Below are 24,837 nucleotides of genomic sequence, written 5' to 3' on the forward strand. Positions count from 1 at the left end.
GAACATGACCCCCCCCCCCGCCCCCAATGAAAGATAGTAACTTATAGTTTTGCTAAGGACAAGGACACCAGACTTGATAATAAGGGTTAAGCCTTGGTCAATTTGCCAAGACACTAATAACAACAAGGACCCTTCCCATGTTAGATAGTGTGTACATTTAATCAAGGTTTTATGCCCTATGTTTCATATATAGCAGAAGGTAACACGTTTATTACTGAGAAACCACCTCCCTTTACACTTATGTACTCTCTTGAACTTCTATGGGACTCTGGTGGGAGGGATAAGTGGGTATGTTTTCTATATCATAATTTCATGTTTATTGCAGCCATTCAGAACAATAGTCTGGCTAGCTTGTAGGCCTTTAGGACTTGCCAGCCCCTTGGACATTTCCTGAATTTCCATAATTCACTCAAGAATGCATTGTATTCCCTTGTCCCCCTCCCTCTCTCCCGATTTGTTGAAGCACCAAGGCGGCAGAAGCCCTATGATTGGCCCAGGCACGCAGCAGAAGCCTTGTGATTGGCCCAGGTGCTCGAGAGGTGGTTGAGCCTCCTCTCAGCTGTTAAAGCGCCAGCCAATCAACTTCAAGCCGGGCGGAGGGCGGGGAGCGGGAGATTCAAACCAGACAACTCTGTTTTTCTATAAAAATGGCTTTTATTTGTACTCATGCATGTTTAGCTTGGTGAAATATTGCTGCTCTGCATCCTTTTCAGCTGAATCGCAAATAAATCATCTCAGTGGTGCTTTCTTCAACCTTGGTGAGATTCTTTTTGGGAACCTAGGGGAAAAATCACTTAAGATTGGGCTTCTCTTTGCTCACCATTGTAGCGATCCCTCTTTGGTGGGGCCGTGGGGAGTCTCCTTCAGGGTCAGATCCCTTTAAATTCCTCCATGATTTCATCAACAGTGGCAACTATCATGTTCTGGACTTATGTCAAAACATTGCATTTGTTAGATATAAAAAAGAGTCTCACTTATCCAACCTTCACTCATCCAACGTTTTGTATTACCCAACGCAGGTCTGCCACCTGCCCAGATCCACACAATTGCACAACTAGAGGTCCTCCAGGATCATTCTATGGCCAATATCTGGCTGAGGTTGACCACAAAATCACAGTGGAGGACTTTGAGATTACTAGAGATAACATTGTAATCAAATCCATGAATACTCAAATCCACAAAAGTCAAAACGACACTTATCTTTATTTGTCTCCTAAGTATGCTCAACTTTCCTTTAGATATAGGATTACTTCAACCATCATGGCCACCATCTTTTAAAAACAATCCATATCCATCAGCTGTATCAAAAATGCTGATCTCCCCTTTTGTTTTGTTTTTTCCTTCCTTTTTTCCTCCGACTCCATTTTGGCTGCTTTGCATTTGCTATTAAGGACCATAGTTATTATGAATGTTATTATTATTTTCCCTAGTGCTGCCAAGCGAGCATTCTTCAAAGGAACAACAACAACAACCAAAACCCCGAGTCCCCACCCTAACAATTTCGATAGCAATTATTATTAATAATAAGAAAATATGTGTGCCTTGGCTTTCCAAACAGCCCGAAGCCTAAGGTGTGAAGGACAGGAGTGCTAATAAAACACAAGAATGCATGGACGCTACACGAGTCTAAGCAATTTTGGAAAAGGAAAAAATACTGCAGAAGCAGCAGGAAGTTTGGCCCAATTCTATCGTTGGTAAGGTTCAGAATGCTCTTTGATTGCAGTTGAACTATAAATCCCAGCAACTACTACTCCCAAATGTCAAGGTCTATTTTCCCCAAACTCCACCAGCATTTGCTTTGGGGCATATTGAGTATCTGTGTCAAGTTAGGTCCTGATCCGTCATTGTTTAAGTCCACAGTGCTCTCCAGATTTAGGTGAACTACAACTCCAATACTCAAGGTCAATGCCCACCAAACCCTTCCAGTATTTTCTGTTCGGTCACGGGAGTTCTGTATGCCAATTTTAGTTCAATATCATCATTGGTGAAGTTCAGAATGGTCTTTGATTGTAGGTGAACTATAAATCCCAGCAACTGCAACTCCCAAATGTCAAGGTCTATTTTCCCCAAATTCCACCAGCGTTTGCTTTGGGGCATATTGAGTATCCGTGTCAAGTTTGGTCCAGATCTGTCATTGTTTGAGTCCACAGTGCTCTCCAGATTTAGGTGAACTACAACTCCAAAACTCAAGGTCAATGCGTACGAAACCCTTCCAGTATTTTCGGTTGATCATGGGAGTTCCGTGTTCACATTTGGGCATATTGAATATTTGTGTAGAGTTTGGCCCAGATCCATCACTGTTTGAGTCCACAGTGATCTCGAGATGTAGGTGAATTACAACTCCAAAACCAAAGGACACTGCCCACCAAACCCTTCCAGTATTTTCTGTTGGTCAGGGGAGAACTGTGTGCCAAGTTTGGTTCAATTCCATCTTAGGTGAGGTTCAGAATGCTCTTTGCAGGTGAACTATAAATCCCAGCAACTAGAACTCCCAAATGTCAAGGTCTGTTTTCTCCAAATTCCGCCAGTGTTTGCATTTGGACATATTGAGTATTCGTGCCAAGTTTGATCCAGATCCATCATTGTTTGAGTTCACAGTGCTCTCTGGGTGTAGGGGAACTACAACTCCCAAACACAAGGCCAATGCCCACCAAACCCTTCCAGTATTTTCTTTTCACTCCAGCGAATCAGGAGAGAGGGAGGCAGGACAAGGGAATACAATGCATTCTTGAGTGGATTATGGAAACTCAGGAAATGTCTAAGGGGCTTGGTGAGTTCTAACAAGGCCTGTGAGCTAAGCCTTACTATTGTCCTGTGAGTGATGACAATAAACATTGATGTTGGCGATACCAACATAATCTGGGTTTTCCTTTTACACCAAGACAGAGGAACAATGGGGGGAAACTTAGGTAGATGTTTTCAGTGAATGAGATTGAATGGATGACAGGTCAGGAGAGGGGAGCTTTCCGAAGCCTTCCCCTTGTCCTATTAAATTAGATTAAGGTTTTGCCAATGGGCTGTTTCCCTTGGTGGTCAAACCTCCGAGGCCAGGGGGAACGACCCTTTGTTATCGTCCATGCAAGGAGTGTCTCTCCCTTTCCAGGGCCAGGGCGACTTCCTTATATTTTATACATTTTTCCAAAAAAAAAAGGGGGGGATGGGGCAAAAAGGGTCAGGAAAAGGTCAGATACACAGAGAGAAAATATGGATATATAAAAACCATGATACAGAAAATATAAGCCCACCTAGCCCCCCCCCCCCCCCCCCGAGTCCCATTGAGAATTCATAAAGCCATTTTGAGAGCCCATGGGGCTGGGGAGAGGAACAAGTTTTAAAAAGTCCAAAGGTTCATGGGGCTTGAAAAGGTAAAGTTTCCGAAAAGTTTCTAAGAATCCTTCAGAAAGGAAAAAAGTCCAATAGAAGTTCAAGAGAGTACATAAGTGTAAAGGGAAGTAATAAATGTGCTGTTGTTGTTCATTCGTTCAGTCGTCTCCGACTCTTCGTGACCTCATGGACCAGCCTACGCCAGAGCTCCCTGTCGGCCGTTACCACCCCCAGCTCCCTCAAGGTCAGTCCAGTCACTTCAAGGATGCCATCCATCCATCTTGCCCTTGGTCGGCCCCTCTTCCTTTTGCCTTCCACTTTCCCCAGCATAATTGTCTTCTCTAGGCTTTCCTGTCTCCTCATGATGTGGCCAAAGTACTTCAGCTTTGTCTCTAGTATCTTTCCCTCCAGTGAGCAGTCGGGCTTTATTTCCTGGAGGATGGACTGGTTGGATCTTCTCGCAGTCCAAGGCACTCTCAGAACTTTCCTCCAACACCACAGCTCAAAAGCATCGATCTTCCTTCGCTCAGCCTTCCCTAAGGTCCAGCTCTCACTGCTATATATGAAACATAGGGCATAAAACCTTGATTAAATGTACACACTCTCTAACATGGGAAGGGTCATAGAATCATAGAATCAAAGAGTTGGAAGAGACCTCATGGGCCATCCAGTCCAACCCCCTGCCAAGAAGCAGGAATATTGCATTCAAATCACCCCTGACAGATGGCCATCCAGCCTCTGTTTAAAAGCTTCCAAAGAAGGAGCCTCCACCACACTCCGGGGCAGAGAGTTCCACTGCTGAACGGCTCTCACAGTCAGGAAGTTCTTCCTCATGTTCAGATGGAATCTCCTCTCTTGTAGTTTGAAGCCATTGTTCCGCGTCCTAGTCTCCAGGGAAGCAGAAAACAAGCTTGCTCCCTCCTCCCTGTGGCTTCCTCTCACATATTTATACATGGCTATCATATCTCCTCTCAGCCTTCTCTTCTTCAGGCTAAACATGCCCAGCTCCTTAAGCTGCTCCTCATAGGGCTTGTTCTCCAGACCCTTGATCGTTTTAGTCGCCCTCCTCTGGACACATTCCAGCTTGTCAATATCTCTCTTGAATTGTGGTGCCCAGAATTGGACACAATATTCCAGGTGTGATCCCCGTTGTTGTTGTTAGTGTCTTTGCAAAATTGACCAAGACTTGACCCCTATTATCCAGCCTGATGTCCTTGTCCTTAGCAAAACTATAAGTTACTACCTCTTATGGAGGGGGGGGGGGAGTCATGTTCGACTTCAATATGCCCTGGGTCCTCCAGTGCCATCCTGGGATCTGTAGTGTTGCGATGTGCTTGGAATTCTCGGAGAGCTTCGATGAACTGTAGTCGAAAGGAGTTCATGAGTGGATGTTCAATGCCTCCTCAAACTAGAGGGATGAGATGAGCCACCTGCTTTCCCTCTGATGCAAGGGCTTTGTTATTGAAAGTCTTGCAATACTTTCCCAGTGCCCTCCCTTCCAAGGAACCAGACGGCAGACAAACAGGCTGACATGTTGACTTCTCCCACCTGCGCCCGTCGCCCCGGGAAATGGCCCTGGATACCTGACACCAGCTCTTTCCACCTGGGGGAAGGCCCGGAATAAATATCACCGGGACTTGCAGGCATTCAGAATGTACCAGCCTCATAAACTGAGTTTCCTTGGCTCACAAGATCCCTAGACATTGTCAGATTAAGGTTGAGGGGTGCATCTATCCTTGAATGAATGCAGTTTGACACCACTTGAACTGCCATGGCCCAATCTTACGGCATCCAAGGAGTTGTAGTTTGGGGTGACGCTGGTACACTGTGCCAGAGAAAGCTAAAGTCTTTAGAATCATCGATCTATATAAATAAAAATGTGATGTTCCTTTGTGGGATTAACAGAACTCAAAAACCACTGGACGAACTGACACCAAATTTGGACAGCATACACCTAACAACGCAATGTTGAAGCTTTTAAACAGAGGCTGGATGGCCATCTGTCAGGAGTGATTTGAATGCAATATTCCTGCTTCTTGGCAGGGGGTTGGACTGGATGGTCCATGAGGTCTCTTCCAACTCTTTGATTCTATGATTCAATGTATGTCCTTCACTCAAAACTTTGGATTTTCTCATTTGGGAGTTGTAGTTCTTGGGATTTATAGTTCACCTACAATCAAAGAGCATTTTGAACTCCACCGATGATAGAATTGAACCAAATGTGGCACACAGGACTCCCATAAACAACAGAAAACACAAGAAGGGTTTGATGGGCATTGACTTTGAGTTTGGGAGTTGTAGTTCACCTACATCCCGAGAGCACTGTGGACTGAAACAATGATGTGTCTGGACCAAACTTGGCACAAATATTCCATATGCCCAAATATGAACACAGATGGAGTTTGGGGGAAATAGACTCTGACATTTGGTAGTTGTAGTTTCTGGGATTTATAGTTTACCTACAATCAGAACATTCTGAACCCCACCAATGATAGGATTGGGCCAAACTTCCCACACAGAACCCCCATGGCCAACAGAAAATATTTAAGGCCATCCAGTCCAATGCCCTTCATCAGGGCAAGAAAACGTAATCCTCCTGACAAAGAGCCATCCACCCATAGATATAGATATGATTCACACACAGAGAGATATAGTATCATAGATAGATTGGAAAGGGACCCCTAAAGAAGGACAATGATATGTTGCATGTTCCAGAGTAGTCACACCAGACACTCTCCACATCAACACTGACAAAGAAACAACAAGAAATACTGTTTACCCACAAGTAGAAAGAAATTACATACAGTAGAAACCAACACTTTCTCATTATTTTCAAGATCGCCAGACTGGGCCACAGCAACGCGTGGCAAGGGATGGCTAGTCTATATAAATAAAAATGTATTGTTCGTTTGTGGGATTAACATAGCTCAAAAACCACTGGATTAATTGACACCAAATTTGGACACAAGACACCCACCAGGCCAACGAGTGACCATCACTCATAAAAACACTGAAAAACACATCAGAAGGGACTTAAAAAGCAAAACAAAAAAAAAACCATTATAATGCATGCACAAAATCACATATATACATATATACACACACACATATGTACACCCATATATATATATACGCACACACACATATATACACACATATATACACACACAAAACACATATACACACTACACAGACTGGGCCAGAGCAACGCATGGCAGGGGACAGCTAGTAGAATCACAGAATCATAGAGTTGGAAGAGACCTCATGGGCCATCCAGTCCAACCCCATTCTTCCAAGAAGCAGGGAAATTGCATTCAAAGCACCCCTGACAGATGGCCATCCAGCCTCTGTTTCAAAGCCTCCAAAGAAGGAGCCTCCACCACACTCTGGGGCAGAGAGGTCCACTGCTGAACAGTTCTCACAGTCAGGAAGTTCTTCCTCATGTTCAGGTGGAATCTCCTTTCTTGTAATTATTATTATTATTTGAAACACAACAAGATGAGTCCACAGCAGACAAGATCACTCTGCTGGCTGTTGTATTGGATCACACGTCGGGCATTTCCCAAGTGTCTAGGACTGTGTGATGTATCAGTGAATAATGTGTGCAGATCCCAGTAGGGTTGCCTTTTGCAGCTGACATATGGTAATTTTATCAGCGCTGATTGTTTTTAAGTGCAAGCCAAGGTCTTGAGGCACTGCACCGAGTGTGCCGATCACCACTGGGACCACCTTGACTGGCTTGTGCCAGAGTCTTTGCAGTTCAATCTTTAAATCCTCATATCATGTCAGCTTTTCCAGTTTGTTTCTCTTCAATTCTGGTGTCGCCTGAGATTGCGATATTGACAATCCATAGTTTGATTTTTTACACAATAGTGAGGTCAGGAGATTATTATTATTATTATTATTATTATTATTATTATTATTATTATTAGAAACACAGCAAGATGAGTCCACAGCAGTTAAGATCACTCTGCTGGCTGTTGTATTGGATCACACGTCGGAACCTTCCCTATTATTATTATTATTATTATTATTATTATTATTATTATTAACACAACAAGAGGAGTCCACAGCAGACAAGATCACTCTGCTGGCTGTTGTATTGGATCACATGTCGGATCCTTCCCAAATATTATTATTATTATTATTATTATTATTATTATTATTTCTGCATAGCAGGGGATTGGACTGGATGACCATTGTAGTCTCTTCCAGTTCTATGATTCTGTGGAACTATATTAATGCAATGGTGTAGATGCGTCACAAACAGATTGCAGCGTTTAAAAAAAAATTCGCCTCTTGCAACGTTGGTCCAGAGTTTCATCATAGGCTTTACAGCCAAGGGACTGAGTGAGATTCCCAAGGTCCCTTCCTTGTTGTTCCTTATTTGTCAAGAGAAGGATATCACAGTCTTTAAAGGACTCCCTTTGGGAATGTTTCGATGACTGTTTTTCTTCCGCCTTGGGTGTTTTCTTCTAACCAGAGCATGCTCTGAGTCTGCACTATACAATGAATGCAGTTCGACCCCACTTTAATTAGGTTGCTGTTAGTTTTGCAGGCTGTCAGGCCATGTTCCAGAAGCATTCTCTCCTGATGTTTCGCCCACATCTACGACAGGCATCGTCAGCGGTTGTGAGGTCAGCGGGAAACAAGACAAGTAGGGTTTATATAAATGTGGAATAATGTTCAGGGTGGGAGAAAGAACTCTTGTCTGCTTGAGGCAAGTGTGAATGTTGCAAACTGGCCACTTCATCACAGTAGAGAATGAATCCACTTTAAATCCAGTTTCAGCCTCCTGCAGAATGCTGGGGTTTGTAGTTTAGTGAAGCTGTTAAAGGCTCGTCCCTAAACTACAAAACTCAGAATTCTGCAGAATGCAGCAACCGGATTTAAAGTGGATTCATTCTCTAGTGTGTTGAGGCCCAAGCAATAAATGGCCTTGCAGCTTCATAGCCTGGATGCTTCCTGCTTGGGGGAATCCTTTGTTGGAAGGTGTTAGCTAATAATAATAATAATAATAATAATAATAATAATAATAATAATCTTTATTTATACCCTACGGGGACTCAGGGCGGCTCACATGAGGCCAAGCCCGGACAACATATTACAGCAAGATAAAACCAAAACATAAGCAACAAGCAACAGCATTAAAATTACATTTAAAACAAAAAAAGCCCTGATTGTTTCCTAACACCTCCCAACAAAGGATTCTTCTAGGCAGGAAGCAGACAGGCTTTGAAGCTACAAGGCTATGCAATGCTAATCAAGCTGGCCAGTTGCAACATTCACACTTGCCTCCAGCAGACAAGAGTTCTTTCTCACACTCTGGACATCATTCCACAGATATATAAACCCCATTTGCCTAGTTTGCAACAGACCTCACAACCTCTGTGGATGCCTGCCACAGATGTGGGCCAAACGTCAGGAGAGAATGCTTCTGGAACACGGCCAGACAGCAACCCAGTGATTTTAGCCATGAAAACCTTCGACAACACTAATTGTTATAACTCAATGCTATGGGATTATGGGTGTTGGAAGTTTGGTGAGGTACTAAAACTCTTGGGTAGAAAAGACGAATCACCATGTTAAACTATAACTCATGTATCCTCCCCTCTCTGTATATATATTGTTGGGTTTCATTCCTGACTGCACAAGTCTCCAGCTCTCAATGAGTAGTTAGCCTAGATACGAGAGTTGAGTGAAAAGTAATGCCTCCACCTTCGTAACTCCTCAACAGATGCAGCAGGTACTGGCTTGTTCAGTAGACTCTCCTCTACAGTTCCATTTTGGCAGGAAGCCTTTGCATTGAACGGTTGTGTTGTTAAAGTGCAAAGCATGGAACCCTGTGCAGATGGTTGGTCAATGTGACTTAAGAATCATGCAGTCATTGAATTCTTGACAGCAGAAGGTGTCACCCCAAAGGAGATTCATCAGAGAATGCAAGCTGCTTATGGGGATTGTGTTGATGTGAGTACTGTGCGTTGTTGGGTGAGTCAGTTTAAAGATGTTGCGGTGGGAACATCAGACTTGCATGACAGACAAAGAGTTGGACGTCCTGTGACAGCAACCACCGAGTTTCATAAGCAAAAGGTTGACAGATTGATTCAGGATGATCGTTGTATCACTCAAAGAGAAATTTCAAGCATAATCTGCCTTTCACACGAACGCGTGGATCATATTATTGCTTTGCTTGGCTATCAAAAGATCTGTGCACGATGGGTACCCAGGATGCTGATGCCTGAAATGAAAGCACACAGACTTGAAACTTCAGAGACTGGATCTCACCACCGTCCGGCATCCTCCATACAGTCCAGATTTAGCACCGTCTGCCTTCCATCTGTTCCCAATCATGAAAGAAGATCTGCGGGGACATCATGATGCTTCTGATGAAGACGTTGAGAGAACCAGGAGACGCTGGTTGCGGAAACAGAGTGTCGACGTCTTCCATGACGGCTTCAGGAAACTAATTCATCATTGGCAGAAACGTATCCAATTGTCTGGTGATTATGTGGAAAAGTGAATAGTGGCTGTTCATCATTGGCAGAAACGTATCCAATTGTCTGGTGATTATGTGAAAAAAGTGAATAGTGGTTGAGAGAACTGTGAGATGCTGGTTGCGGAAACAGAGTGTCAACTTCTTCCATGATGGCTTCAGAAAACTTGTTCTTCGTTGGCAGAAACGTATCCAATTGTCTGGTGATTATGTGGAAAAGCGAATAGTGGTAGTTAAAGAGCACATTCTAAGGATTATTTCTGAGTTTGAGTTATTAAAATATTCCCATCCAAACCCAAGTAACGAAGGTGGAGGCATTGCTTTTCATTCAACCCTCATGTATGTGTCTCTGTGTGTATACATATATATATATATACACACAGAGAGGGGTGGGGAAGAGAGTGAGTTTTGGTTAGATTGATGTACTCTGTTTCCTGTCTCTCCCTCGACTAAGAAAAAATAACCTTCCACAATTAAAGCAATAAAACCATTCAAAATTACAGTTAACAAACGGAAACCCACGATAAGACAAAGCCATATGTTTTACGAGAGCGTACAAACATCATAAACCGTAACTGAGCCAGAAAGTTAAACACCTGCGGAATCATAAAAAAGGTTGTCTTCTTAAGCAAATAAGAGACCATTATGATGCCATTGCCCCTTACGTCCTTCTGCTGATGGGATGGAATACGGAGTTCCTTGCTGTCTACAAATAACTTTGGGAGTTCAGAATGCTCTTTGATTGTAGGTGAACTATAAATCCCAGCAACTACAACTCCCAAATAACAAAATCAATCCACCCCAGACCCCACCAGTATTCAAATTTGGGTGTATCGGGTATTTGTGCCCAATTTGGTGCAGTGAATGAGCATATTCGATATTTACATAATGATTCATAACAGTAGCAACATTACAGTTATGAAGTAGCAAAGAAAATAATGTTATGGTTGGGGGTCACCACAACTTAAGGAACTTGTATGTCCCTGTTGGTTCTGCTGGACCTCTCAGCGGCCTTCGATACTGTTGACCATGGTATCCGTCTGGGGCGCTTCTCTGGAATGGGCCTTGGAGGGACAGTTTTACAGTCCTTTCTGGAGGGTCACGCCCAGAAGATGTTATTGGGAGACACCTGCTCAACCCCACAACCATTGTCTTGTGGGGTTCCTCAGGGCTCAGTACTGTCTCCCATTTTTAACATCTACATGAAACTGCTGGGGGAGATCATCTGGAGTTTCGGGGTGCGGTGTCATCTGTACACAGATGATGTCCAACTCTGTCACTCCTTCCCACCCGTTACTAAGGAGGCTGTTCAGGTCCTGAACTGGTGCTTGGCTGCAACACCCTTGCGTTTTAGCCATCCCCTATGGTTGCTCTTTCCCCCCACATGGACAAACCTTATGAAATATTGCCTTTTATGAAATGTGTTTTCTGATTTCTTTGTATGGCAGAAGCCTTTCCCCCTTTCATCTGCCCTTTGTTTCCCCTATATACATGAAGAAACTCCACCAAAGGGACTACAAAGCCCCAAACATTCCAGGAATTATTTTTTTATCCACAGCTTCCTTTTGCATGAACAATAGTCTGGGCAGCTGGTGGCCCTCGGAGGAATTGTCCAGCCCTCAGCTTGCCCCTTTGACAAAAATCTTAATCATATTTCCTCCTGAAGAACAAAAGGTCCTCAAAAAAACCTTTTGCCTTCGCTCTGATTATTCATTCCACTCAAAGCACAATAGATCAGACTGGCCTTTGTCTCGCCGGCCGCATGGCATGGCACTTCCTTTCCCAGATTCCTTTGTGCTCCCTCATCCCGCCTCCATCTCTCCTGATTGGCTGTCACCACCAGGTGGCAGAGGTCTCCCCATTGGTTCCTACGGACCACTGGAGCCCATCGCCCAATCATGGCAGGGAACAACAGGGAAGCTGGGGCAGGGAGTTTGAACTCTACAACTTTGAATTTGCTATAAATATGACTGTATTGGTGTATTCCCCTCATGCTCTGCTGGCGAATGATTGCAGCTTTGGTTTCAACTGAATCGCATTAAACTTCGATGGCTCTTCTTCAACTGGTGAGACTTTTCATTGGGTAATCAGGGAAAAATATGGGATGCTTCTCTGTCTCACCAGGGAAAAAGAACTCTTTGATTAGTCTAATTGGTCTCTGCTTCCTGGCAAAGACCCTTAAATTTTAGCTCTATAACACTTGGAACACCAGATCTCGGTGGTGACCAGGGGAGCTTTTGCACAGTTAAAACTTGTGTGCCAGCTGCACCCGTACCTTGGGAAGTCTGACTTGGCCACGGTAGTCCACACGCTGGTTACATCCTGTATAGACTACTGCAACGCGCTCTACGTGGGGTTGCCTTTGAAGACTGTCCGGAAGCTTCAAACGGTCCAACAGGCGGCAGCCAGGTTACTAACAGGAGCGGCACTCAGGGAGTATACAACCCCCTTGTTGCGCCTGCTCCACTGGCTGCCGGTTTGCTACCGGGCCCAATTCAAAATGATGGCTCTAGCCTATAAAGCCCTAAACCAATGGTTGGCAATCTTTTGAACTTGGTGTGTCAATACTTGCCAAAAAAACTAGCATAACTCGGGTGGGGTGTCACTTCGAGAAAAAAACATAATTTAATTATATTTATAGTTTAATAACAAAAATATATTATTGTAATATATAACTGTGTTTAATAAACCAAAAACTAATTATTTATCTTACCTACTTTTTCTATAATGCCATATATCTCGGCATTATAGAAAAATGCTGGTGTAGGAGCCGAGGATGAAATGTCCTCCTTGGGATGTATGTGTATGTTCTCTGTATGTGGCCGCATGCGACCGTGTGTCATTGAAAATGGCTACGCGTGTCTGTGCTGACACACGTGTCGTAGGTTCGCCATCATGGCCCTAAACAGTTCTGGCCCAACTTACCTGTCTGAACATATCTCCTCCTATGAACCAGCTAGGATGTTAAGATCGTTTGGGGAGGCCCTGCTCTCAATCCCGCCTGCGTCACAAATGCGTTTGGCGGGGACGAGAGACAGGGCCTTCTCAGTGGTGGCCCCTCGGCTATGGAACGCCCTTCCCAAAGACATTAAATCTGCCCCTTCTTTGTTAGCATTTCGTAGGAAGGTTAAGACCTGGTTGTTCGAGCAGGCATTCGAAAAGGCAGTGTAACAAATATTGGAACATGGAACGACTGGATGACGAGATTGGATCTCGATTTTAACTAAGAGACGCCATGAGTGATGTAATATTGACTTTGTAATGTTTGTATATTGACGCCATGGTTTTTAATCATTTTAATCTGTTTTATGATGTTCAAGCATCGAATTTTGCTACTGTTAACCGCTTTGAGTCCCCCGAGGCCTGAGAAAAGCAGTCTATAAATGGAGTAAATAAATAAACAAACAAACAAACTGCATTACGGGATCGCGGCATTAGGAAGGTTGGGAAACACTGGTGTAGATGCACTCAGTGGGTATGATCACCAAACAAAAGACTGGTCATAAACTTTCACTGCAACCCTGAAGATTTTCCCAGGCATTTTTTTTACAACAATGTCATTGAGTTTGCAAAGTTATGAGATGTGAGGGCATGCAATCTGGTTTCATAGACTCCCAAATCTTGGGCGAGAACGGATTGCACTTGAGAATAGATGTAGTTTGACACCACTTTATTAGCCATGCTATAGAATCGTGGGAGTTGTAGTTTGGGAGAAAGGGTGATAGCCCTCATAAAATTGCAACTCCCAAGATTCCAGAGCATTCAGCCAAAGCAGTTAAAGTAATGTCAAACTGCATCAACTGCTCGGACCCATTTTCAGTCTTCAATATGGAAGTTCCACGCCTTTAAAAATACTTTGCACATGCTCAGAGACTGCCTTGATATTGAATTATGTATTGTGACGGATTTCTTCTCCAAATACATATGATACATATATACATATGATACATGGTATCCTTCTGGGGCACTTCGCGGGGATGGGTCTTGGAGGGACTGTTCTGCATTGGCTCCAGTCCTTCCTGGAGGGTCGTACCCAGAAGGTGTTGCTGGGGGACTCCTGCTCGGCCCCATGGCTATTGTCCTGGGGGGTCGCGCAGGGCTCAGTCTTGTCCCCCATGTTGTTTAACATCTACATGAAGCCGCTGGGTGAGATCATCCGGAGTTTTGGAGTCCAATGCCATCTGTACGCAGATGATGCCCAACTCTATCACTCCTTTCCACCAGATGCTAAGGAGGCTGTCCAAGTCCTGAACCGATGCCTGGCCGCTGTGACGGTCTGGATGAGGGCGAGCACATTGAAGTTGAATTCAGACAAGACAGAGGTCCTCCTGGTCAGTCGCAAGGCCAAACAGGGTATAGGGTTGCAACCTGTGCTGGATGGGGTGACACTCCCCTTGAAGGCACAGGTTTGCAGCTTGTGAGTTCTCCTGGATTCATCCCTGAGCCTGGAATCCCAGGTTGTAGTGGAGGCCAGAGGAGCGTTCACACAATTAAAACCTAAGCGCCAGCTGTGCCCGTACCTTGGGAAGTCAGACTTGGCCACAGTGGTCCACGCTCTTGTTCCATCTAGGATAGACTACTGCAACGCACTCTACGTGGGGTTGCCTTTGAAGACTGCTCGGAAGCCTCAAATAGTCAAACGAGAGGCAGTCAGGTTCATAACTGGGGCGGCACACAGAGAGCATACAACTCCCATGTTGCACCAGCTCCACGGGCTGCCAGTTTGCTACCGGGCACCATTCAAAGTGCTGGCTTTGGCCTATCAAGCCCTAAACGGCCCCGGCCCAAATTACCTATCCGAACGCATCTCCACCTATGAACCATTGCAGAGATTAAGATCCTCCGGGGAGGCCCTGCTTTTCGTCCCACCATTGTCACAGGGATGAGAGACAGGGCCTTCTCGGTGATTGCTCCCCGGCTATGGAACTCCCTTCCTGGTGAGATCAGGTCGTCCCCCACTCTCCTCTCCTTCAGATGGATGGTCAAAACTTGGCTGTGGGACCAAGCTTTCAAGACAGGGCAATAAAGCGGCAATAGGAAAGATGACCAGGCCAATGATTTGACACGGATGACTAGGGTGGTTTTTAATGGTGTATTTTAATATTTTGATAAATGTTTTTCAATGTTTATGTATTGTATGTGAATGTGTGTCCCGGCATTGAATGTTTGCTGTGCTCTGCCCTGAGTCCCCTGAGTCAGGGTGAGAAGGGCGGAATATCAATGTTTTCAATAAATAAATATGAAAATCGAGCAAGCCAATTGCTGGGATTTATAGTTCATATATAGGCTGTTAGGAATTGTGGGAGTTGGAGTCCAAAACATTTGGAGGGGCCAAGTTTGCCCATGCCTGTTGTAGATGCATCCGAGCATAACATTTTGGGGCCATTTTGAAATCTTTAGGTTAGCTCAGCGGTCTTTCCTTAATTATGGATTCCTCGTTAGCATTTCCCAAAGTTTGGTGAGTGATGAAGTGTTGGCTGAGGAGGCAAAGAGATAAGACCCACATTTATGTTTTTGTTTTTCCAAGATTACAGTAGGCAAGACCTCAATTTATATTATTATCGTCTTAGCAAAACTTGGGTACATACACTTTATCGTGTGTAGATATTCTTCCCCAGCAGAAAAATTATTTATTGACTATTCAACTGATAAGGCTTAAATAAACTTTTCAACTTTCAGTAATAGAGTTTTACAACCCAACCTTTGGTTTCAATTAATACCACTTATTTATGCAAATTAGTCAGAAAACTATTTGAAGGTCTTTGACCCCCATCTACACTGCCATATAATACAGTTCCAAACAGCATTAATTATATGGTCAGTGTAGACGTATATAATGGGAGCCCCCGGTGGCACAATGGGTGAAACTTTTGTGCCAGTAGGACTGCTGACCAATAGGTCAGCAGTTAGAATCCAGAGAGAGTGGGTTGAGCTCCCTCTGTCAGCTCTAGCTCCCCATGCAGGGACATGAGAGAAGCCTCCCACAAGGATGGTCAAACATCAAACAACCGGGCAATGTCCCCTGGGCAACATCCTTGCAGATGGACAATTCTCTCACACCAGAAGCAACTTGCAGTTTCTCACAGCGGAAAAAAAAACTGCATTATATGAGTCCATACTGACCATATAATGCAGTTTCAAATTGCATTGTACGATGATGTAGATGGGACCTTTGTCTTTGTCTTTTGTGACTCTTGAGGTGTATCCACACTATGTTGGATATTGCACTTTGATGCCACTTTTAACTACCATGGAAGCCTGGGATGCATAGTTTGACAGAGTACTTTGTAGACAGACACTAGAGCTCTGCAATAGAAAAAGGTGTTATTGTTATTATGTTGTTGTTATTATAATTATAAACACAACAAGATGTGATTATTATTATTATTATTATTATTATTATTATTATTATTATTATTATTAGAAAAACAACAAGATGAGTCCACAGCAGACAAGATCACGCTGCTGGCTGTTGTATTGGATCACACGTCGGACCCTTCCCAGTTGTGTAGGACTTTGTGATGTATCGGCGAATAATGCGTGCAGATCTGAGTAGGGTGGCCTTTTGCAGCTGGCAGGTGGTCATTTTGTCAGCGCCGATTGTGTTTAAGTGCAGGCCAAGGTCTTGAGGCACTGCACCCAGCGTGCCAATCCCCACTGGGACCACTTTGACTGGCTTGTGCCAGAGTCTTTGCAGTTCAATCTTTAAATCCTTGTATTGTGTCAGCTATTATTATTATTATTATTATTATTATTATTATTATTATTAACACAACAATATTAGTACACAGCAAACAAGGTCACTCTGCTGGCTGTTGTATTGGATCACACGTCGGACACTTCCCAAGTGTCTAGGACTGTGTGATGTATCAGCGAATAATGTGTGCAGATCTGAGTAGGGTGGCCTTCTGCAGCTGGCAGGTGGTCATTTTGTCAATGCTGATTGTGTTTAATTCCAGGCCAAGTTCTTGAGGCACTGCACCCAGTGTGCCAATCCCCACTGGGACCACCTTGACTGGCTTGTGCCAGAGTCTTTGCAGTTCAATCTTTAAATCCTCATAGGATGTTGTTGAGAGGATATTGTTGTTGTGGATGTTGTTGTTTTTGTTGTTGTTATTAAAAAGTACAAATTCCATAATTGTGGCGTAATGTAAATGAAAGTGATATCAAACCGGTATAAATATCCAGTATGGATGCGCTCACCTTGCAGACCCTCTAAGGGCCCTTCCACACAGCCCTATATTCCAGAATATCAAGGCAGAAAATATCTGCTTTGATATCCGAGTCCACATTGCCATATATCCCAGTTCAAAGCAGATCATGTGGGATTTTCTGCCTTGATATTGTGGGATATAGGGCTGTATGGAAGGGCCCTAAGACACCCAGGAGGTGTCAGAACAAGAGATTTTGACTCAGATCTCTGCAATCCTATTCCTAACCCAGGCACCTTAAGGGCTCCTTCTAGCCACTCTTGTCATTTCGACAGTAATAGCAATTGCTCGTGAGACATATAAACAGAAACTGGGAGCATCAGCAATTGCAGGTATTGACGTGGTAAGGATGGCATATACTGAATTTGAACACATTTTCCGGATGGGCGAGGTATCACAAACGGAAGAGCAAATCTCTATGCCTGACTCAAACTTCCGTTTTGAGTCTTTGTGGCCATCACTGTCACAGTGAAAGTAACGGCTACATTCTTCCCCTGTTTATCAAGTTCCCCATTATTGCTGCACAGAGGGTGGCATCTACACTAGCCATGGGCAAACTTCGGCTCGTCGGGTGTTTTGGACTTCCACAGTTCTGAACAGCCCGGAAGGTAGATTAGAAATAAATAAATATATTATTGTATTGTTGAAGGCTTTCATGGCCGGAATCACTGGGTTGTTGTAGCTTTTTTCGGGCTATATGGCTATGTTCCAGAGGCATTCTCTCCTGATGTTTCGCCTGCATCTATGGCAAGCATCCTCAGAGGTAGTGAGCATCCCCTTGTGCCCCCCCCCCCCCCCCCCAGGATTTCGATCCTCAGGTTGAGAAATGCTGTTCTAGCCCTTTGGAAAAGGTCTTGTGGGGAGCAGGTGAGCCTCATAGCAGGTCTTGTGCTTTATATGGAGGGTTGGAACTGGGCGGGAACTTCGACTAGGGCAGGGCTGCTGTAAAAGAATGATTCAGGTCTATAAAACTGTCTCAGCGGATCCAAGGGCTCTGCTGTGTTTTTCTTTGCAATGTCCCCAGGCGTTGTGTTGTGAACTGCTAATCCCTTCAATCCCTTTGGGTGGACAACCTCTTTTCTTCTCTCCTCCACTCCTTCCTCTGACAAGGAAGACACAACAAAAGGACTGGGAGTTGTCAACACTCAGGAATCTTGCCGCGTGAAGCTTTTGCATTGCATGCTCATAAGAGTGCTGTTGACACCACTTGGTTGGCTGAGGTTGCATCTACACTGTAGGATTCATGAACTTTGACATTATGTTAACTACCGTGGCTATGGAGTCCTGGGAGTTGTAGTTTGGTGAAGTATCAACACTCTTTAGCAGAGAAGACTCAAAGACCAAAGGCTGGGTACCACTAATCTAAGAAAAAGCTGTGTTTTTGGATGTCCAGCAGTATGCAGGCAGTCCGTCTTTGAACTGGATAGGCTAAACTAGGCGTGGGCAAACTTGGGCCCTCCGGGTGTTTTGGACTCCAACTCCCACAATTCCTAACAGCCTCAGGCCCCTTCCTTTTCCCTCTCACTCACTTAAGGTAAAGGTTTCACCTTGACATTAAGTCTAGTTGTATTCGACTCTGGGGTGTAGTGCTCATCTCCATTCTTAACCCAAAGAGCCAGCGTTGTCCGTAGACGCCTCCAAAGTCATTTGGTGGCATGACTGCATGGAGCACCGTTACCTTCCCGCCGGAGCGGTACCTATTGATCTACTTGAAGTCAATACGGACTTTAGGAGGGTCTCCCCAGTAAGAGAGACCCCTTGGACCGCACCAAAGAGGGCCCATGACCTTGGCAAGCCGTCAGAGAAGCCTGATTCCATCAATTTTATTAATATTAATAATTAATAATTGGCTAAGGCGAAGAAGTGACACCGAGGTTTATTGCGCGATTCAGCTGAAGCGGATACAATTGCAGTGATCCTTCACATGCAAGCATTAAGAAATACATTTGATACAGCCATTTATATAGAGTTTTCAAAGTTGCAGAGTTCAAACTTCCCACCCCAGCCTCCCTGCCACCCTCCACTGCGATTGGACAATGGGCGAACAGCTGGGAGGTGGCCCTCCTGCCCCCGGCGCCTCCGGACCAACCAGGAAGCTCCAGCGGTCCGCAAGGTCCAATGGGGAGGCTTCTTCCATCTACCGGCGATAGCAAATCAGAAAAGAGGGAGGCGGGATGAAAAGACACAAAGGAATATATGAATGAATGTGAAAAAAAATAATGCCATGTGGCCGGCGAGACAAAGGGGAAATCTCAAGCCAGCCTGATCTATTGTGCTTTGAGTGGAATGGATCAACATGTGTAGCCTGGGGTGATTGTTTCTTGGTGGAGATAGCTGAGTTAATCAGAGCGAAGGCAAAAGGTTTTTCGAAGACCTTTTGTCCTTCAGGAGGAAATATGATTAAGATTTTTGCCAAAGGGGCAAGCTGAGGGCTGGGCAATTCCTCTGAGGGCCACCAGCTGCCCAGGCTATTGTTCATGCAAAAGGAAGTTGTGGGTAAAAAAAATTCCTGGAATGTTTGGGGCTTTGTAGTCCCTTTTGTGGAGTTTCTTCATGTATATAGGGGAAACAAAGGGCAGAGGAAAAGGGGAAAGGCTTCTGCCACACAAAGAAATCAGAAAACACATTTCATACATCTAAAGTTCATAAAAGGCAAGATTTCATAAGGTTTGTCCATGTGGGGGGAAAGAGTGTCCATAGGGCAGTGATGGGCAACCTTTTCAGCTTGGTGTGTCAAAATTTGCCAAAAAACCTGAGCATAACTTGGGTGGGGTGTCAACTTTGAGGGAAAAAAACATAATTTTGCAATATTTATAGTTTAAATAAGAAAAATGTATATTCCATGCCGAGTTATGGAGTGAACAATGCTCAAACGTGCAAATGTTAAATTTGTAGAGCCTTTTACAAATTTAAGGATGGAATTAGATTGGCTCTTATAAGGTGTACTTCTCTGTATGTGGCCGCATGTGGCTGCGTGTCATCAAAAATAGCCATGCGTGTCAGTGCTGACACGTGTGTCATAGGTTCACCGTCATGGCCATAGGGGATGACTAAAACGCAAGGGTGTTGCACAAAGGTCCTGGCAGGAGTTCTTGAGTGGCCCAAATGGACCTAGTGTCTCTGGAAACAAGCTTTGCTCCCCGTCCTTGGAGAACTACAGCTCCCGAGAGAGGCAGAGACCCCAAGGTCTAGCTATTCCCAAAGTTTCGTGGGGTTCTCATTGTTGTTAAGGCCTTGGCAAATTGACCAAGACTTAACCCCTATTGTGCAGTCTGGTACCTTTGTCTTTTGCAGAACTATAAGTCACCATCCCTTGTTTGGGGGGGGGGGGGGCATGCTCGACTTCATACTCACATTTGCATGTTTTTAAACTGCTAGGTTAGCAGAAGCTGGGGCTAACAGTGGGAGCTCACGCTGTTCCCTGGATTCAAACTTGCGACCTTTTGGTCAGCAAGTTCTGCAGCTCAGCGGTTTAACATGCTGCGCCACCCCATGGAAGCACAATATCTATTGAATTTTGGTTTTCTGCGCCCCAGTCCAAAGCATGATTGGAAATCCAGCCAGGATCATGTTTGCTTTCAGCGTCAATTCTTGTGTAGCTTTTTCTGAAAAGATGAAAAGAAGCAAAGAGTGTGGCTACTTGGACCACTAAGACTGGCACAAGAAGCTTGCAAGAATGTCAAGGTCACAGCAAAATGAAAGAAGCCAACAGAAATATTTCGGTGCTTCTGCCGATTGGTTTTCTGCCCATGGTGCGCCAGCTGGCTGCCACCCAAGAGCATCTCCCTGCGGTTCAAAGTTGCTTATCGCAGGAAAATGACTCAAAGTCTGATCCGGATTTGATTCACTTCCTCCCTTTATAACTTGGCAGCGGCTTAGCAAAACATCTTCCCTCAAGGCGGTGCGGTGGGGAGGGGATTCCCAGAGCCGCCTTGGCTCTTAAATCGTGCCTCAGCCACTGCTTTCACACCCTGCTTTCACACCAGAGGCCTGGTTTCCTCTGATGCTCGGCCTCTGCACCAAAACCCTAAATGCTTCAAATCCCAGCTGGCCTTGGAAGCTGAGCAGGCAAGACCATGCACCCATGTTTCGGAGAAAAGAAGTGGCAACACCACCTCTGACTATTCCTTGCCTAATAATAATAATAATAATAATAATAATAATAATAATACAGGCAAAATATTGTGGGACTTTCGAATCCAAACTGACAAAGTTTTGGAACGCAATACACCAGATATCACAATTGTGGAAAAGAAAAAAAGTTTGGATTAACGAGATCTCTATGCTGGGGTTCGTATCACAAATCACAAGTCGAACACTTCCAAAGCGTCTAGGACCGTGTGATGTATTTCCGAATGATGCACGCAGATCCAAGTCAGGTGGCCTTTTGCAGTTGACAGATTGTGATTTTTGTCGATGTGTGTTGATTCCAAATGCCGGCTGAGATCTATAATAATAATAATAATAATAATAATAATATCTCCTCTTATAGATCTCATTCGCTTTGACATACTGTGTTTTTGTGTCAGAGGGGTCACCAAAGACCATCAGAGAACATATATTTCTTCTGGTCTTCGGAACCCCTTTGGCAGAGAAGGCTGAAGATCTCTTCACCTGTCCTTCTCTTCCTTCTTGGAAACAGACGGCAAATCTGGGTTGTTGTAGGTTTTTTGGGGCTATATGGCCATGTTCTAGAGGCATTCTCTCCTGACGTTTCGCCTGCATCTATGGCAAGCATCCTCAGAGGTAGTGAGGTCTGTTGGAACTAGGAAAATGGGTTTATATATCTGTGGAATGATGACAAGGGTGGTGCAAAGAATTCTTGTCTGCTGGAGCTAAGTGTGAATGTTTCAATTGGATGGCCTGGCAGTGCCTGGGGCAATCTTTTGTTGAGAGGTGATTAGATGTCCCTGATTGTTTCCTCTCTGTTGTTTTGCTGTTGTAATTTTAGAGTTTTTTTTAATACTGGTAGCCAGATTTTGTTCATTTTCACGGTTTCCTCCTTTCTGTTGAAATTGTCCACATGCTTCTTGTGGATTTCCATGGCTTCTCTGTGTCGCCTGACATGGTGGTTGTGAGAGTGGTCCTGCATTTCTGTGTTCTCAAATCATATGCTGTGTCCAGGTTGGTTCATCAGGTGCTCTGCTATGGCTGACTTCTCTGGTTGAAGTAGTCTGCAGTGCCTTTCATGTTCTTTGATTTGTGTTTGGGCAATGCTGCTTTTGGTGGTCCCTATAGAGACTTGTCCACAGCTGCATGGAATACGGTAGACTCCTGCAGAAGTGAGAGGATCCCTCTTGTCCTTTGCTGAACGTAGCATTTGTTGGATTTTCTTGGTTGGCAAATCCTCCCATCAAGAGCCCTCCTTCAAGGGGAGGGCTGTTTCTGAGACTCCAAGCGAGGAGGTGAGAGCAGGCATGCTCGGTGCATGGTGGCGTGGTGCGCATGTGCAGGCAAGGGAGAGCATGCAAGGCTGGAGGGAGGCGCACACCAGCGAGTCCCTTCAAGGCATGTGGGTTCTGTGTGGGAAGTTGGGCCCAATTCTATTACTGGTGGGGTTCACAATGTTTTTTGATTGTAGGTGAACTACAAATCCAGCAACTACAACTCCCAAATGTCAACGTCTATTTTCCCCCAAACTCCACCAGTGTTCACATTTGGGCATATTGAGTATTTGTGCCAAGTTTGGTCCAGATCTATCATTTTTATAAAACTTATATGAATTGTGGCACAGGTATTACATTATTTTTCCACATAATAACCATTCAGTTCAATACATTTTGTTATCTGTGGGACGAGTTTTTGATGCCTGTGTCATAGAAGTTTCTCTCCACCTTTTCCATCCAGTTCGTTACTTCAATTTTCACCTCGTCGTCATCGGAAAAGTGCTTTCCACCAAGGTATTCCTTCAATTTAGTGAACAGGTGATAATCACTGGGTGAGAGACTGGGGCTGTGAGAGGGGTGGCTTAAAACATCCCAACCAAACAAAGTCAATAGCTTGAATGGTATGTGGACACGCCTTGTCGTGAAGGAGATAGACTCCTGCCGTCAGCATCCTACAACATTTGTTTTGGATGGTTCTGCAAAGTTTCTTCATAATCTCACAATATATTTCGTACCCATTTTGTCACATGTTGTCTTGACATTACATTCTCTCCATTAACTGAAAGGATTTCACGGTGAATCACAACAGCGGTGTTCATGCCCTTAGTATTTAGGTAGCGTATTACAGCACGAACACACTTGGAGGGAAATGGAATGAGGACGCTCATCTCTAACCTTGACCACAATGCCAGTGGATGAGCTACTGACGAATAGCACTGCTCATTCAATTCTGCTGGCTTTCCACTACACAGCAGTGAAAGCAACTTCCCTTGAGAAAATTCCCTGTGAGAGCCTTGTAACCTTACTTTCCAAATAATCCTCATACTAGAAATATACAAGCAAGCAAGCAAATACAGAGCCATAGCTGGCACCTAGAAGAGGCATAACTGGGCACTTGTCAAAGAACTTCTGCCCCAGTGGGGAATGTTGGCTGGAGCTCCTCCTCTTCACCTTTGCAACTTGTTGGTGCAACGATCTCTTGCTCTGGCCAAATTGGTGGAGGTGCATTGGAGAAGAGGAGGAAGAGATGGAGATGCCAGTGCTTCCTTCCTTGTTGGCTCTGTGCCTTGGATTGAGCAGTGGACGGCATGATAGAACAAGATCGGCAGTTGAAAGATTGCCGGTAAATCTTACGGAAGATGAACTTCTTCCCCAAGAGGCTGGCACTGCCCACATTCTCCAGTTGGGATAGCAGATGTTGACCATCGTATTGTGTTGGAGGACCCAGAGATCCCGAAAGAGACTAGCGAAAATTGACCATGGTATTGCATTAGCGAACCTAGTGAAATGGCAGCGAGAAGGTTTGAGGAAAAGAGACAAAAGAGAGTTCCTGAGGTCTGTAAAAGCACGGCTTATTCTCTGTTGGCGCCAACCAGATATGGACCTTGCTGCTAGTCCAGGAAACACTGTGCTGAACAAAATAATTGTCTTGTTTTATATACCCTTTAAAATAATATGCATGCATCATATAAGCATCACAATGTGCGTCACAAAATTCCACGTTTACATTGACTTCAATAGCATATTTTAACTTCAACACCTTCAATCTTCCATTAAGCATCTTTATCTAAAGAGCTGCTTATTAGTGGACCATAGTGCCAGAGTGTCTGCTACTGGCTACTGATAGCAAGAGCTTCCATCCATCTTGAGATAAGTCCCTCCTGAAGAAGCCTCTTGATAGCCAGGCTCATTAATCTTACGATCAGCTCTGCTTGGTACGAAATGGAAGGGTCTTGATATTTGCCAGAAGCCTTAGATATTCCTTTCCATCGTCCTCTCTCTGTTCTCTTTGTGGCATCTAATTTGCAGCTTTTAAGAAGAGAATGTCTTCCCAAGTGAATGTTCATACATACATACACATCCCTTTGTGATTTCATATATATTTTCTAATTCCTATTATATCAAATATATATTTTCTAATATGTGTATTTTGTATTTCATCATGCCTTCATCACTAGAAACTCCTACAGAAATGTTCTCTCAGGTAGCATGTCCCTACTTTCATGGGAGTCCTTTGCCCCTAACATCAGCGAATATGGAAGGCTGTGTATTATCCAAAACAATACACATTATTTCTCCATTAATTATTCTTTTTGTCACTGGTGTCGCCAATGGAGGCCATGCCCTGGATGAAGCCCTCTTGGCCTTGACCTTTCACCCTGTTCGTGGTCCAAACATGATGGCACACTATTCAGACTAATCC

At 44.4% G+C, this 24,837-nt stretch overlaps 1 protein-coding gene across 1 annotated transcript in view; it reads right to left on the minus strand.

Moving 5' to 3' along the window:
- Window positions 1–675: 675 nt before the first annotated feature.
- The window catches only part of PPCDC (phosphopantothenoylcysteine decarboxylase), a 64,218-nt gene continuing 40,056 nt past the window's right edge, over window positions 676–24,837 (minus strand). The window contains exon 6 of the mRNA XM_060755551.2: window positions 676–778. Coding sequence (XP_060611534.2) covers window positions 750–778 — 29 coding nt within the window. The 3' untranslated portion in view covers window positions 676–749. The remainder of the gene's footprint in view (window positions 779–24,837) is intronic.

Source organism: Anolis sagrei, chromosome 9, assembly GCF_037176765.1.
Source record: "Anolis sagrei isolate rAnoSag1 chromosome 9, rAnoSag1.mat, whole genome shotgun sequence".
Classification (NCBI taxonomy): Eukaryota; Metazoa; Chordata; class Lepidosauria; order Squamata; family Dactyloidae; genus Anolis; species Anolis sagrei.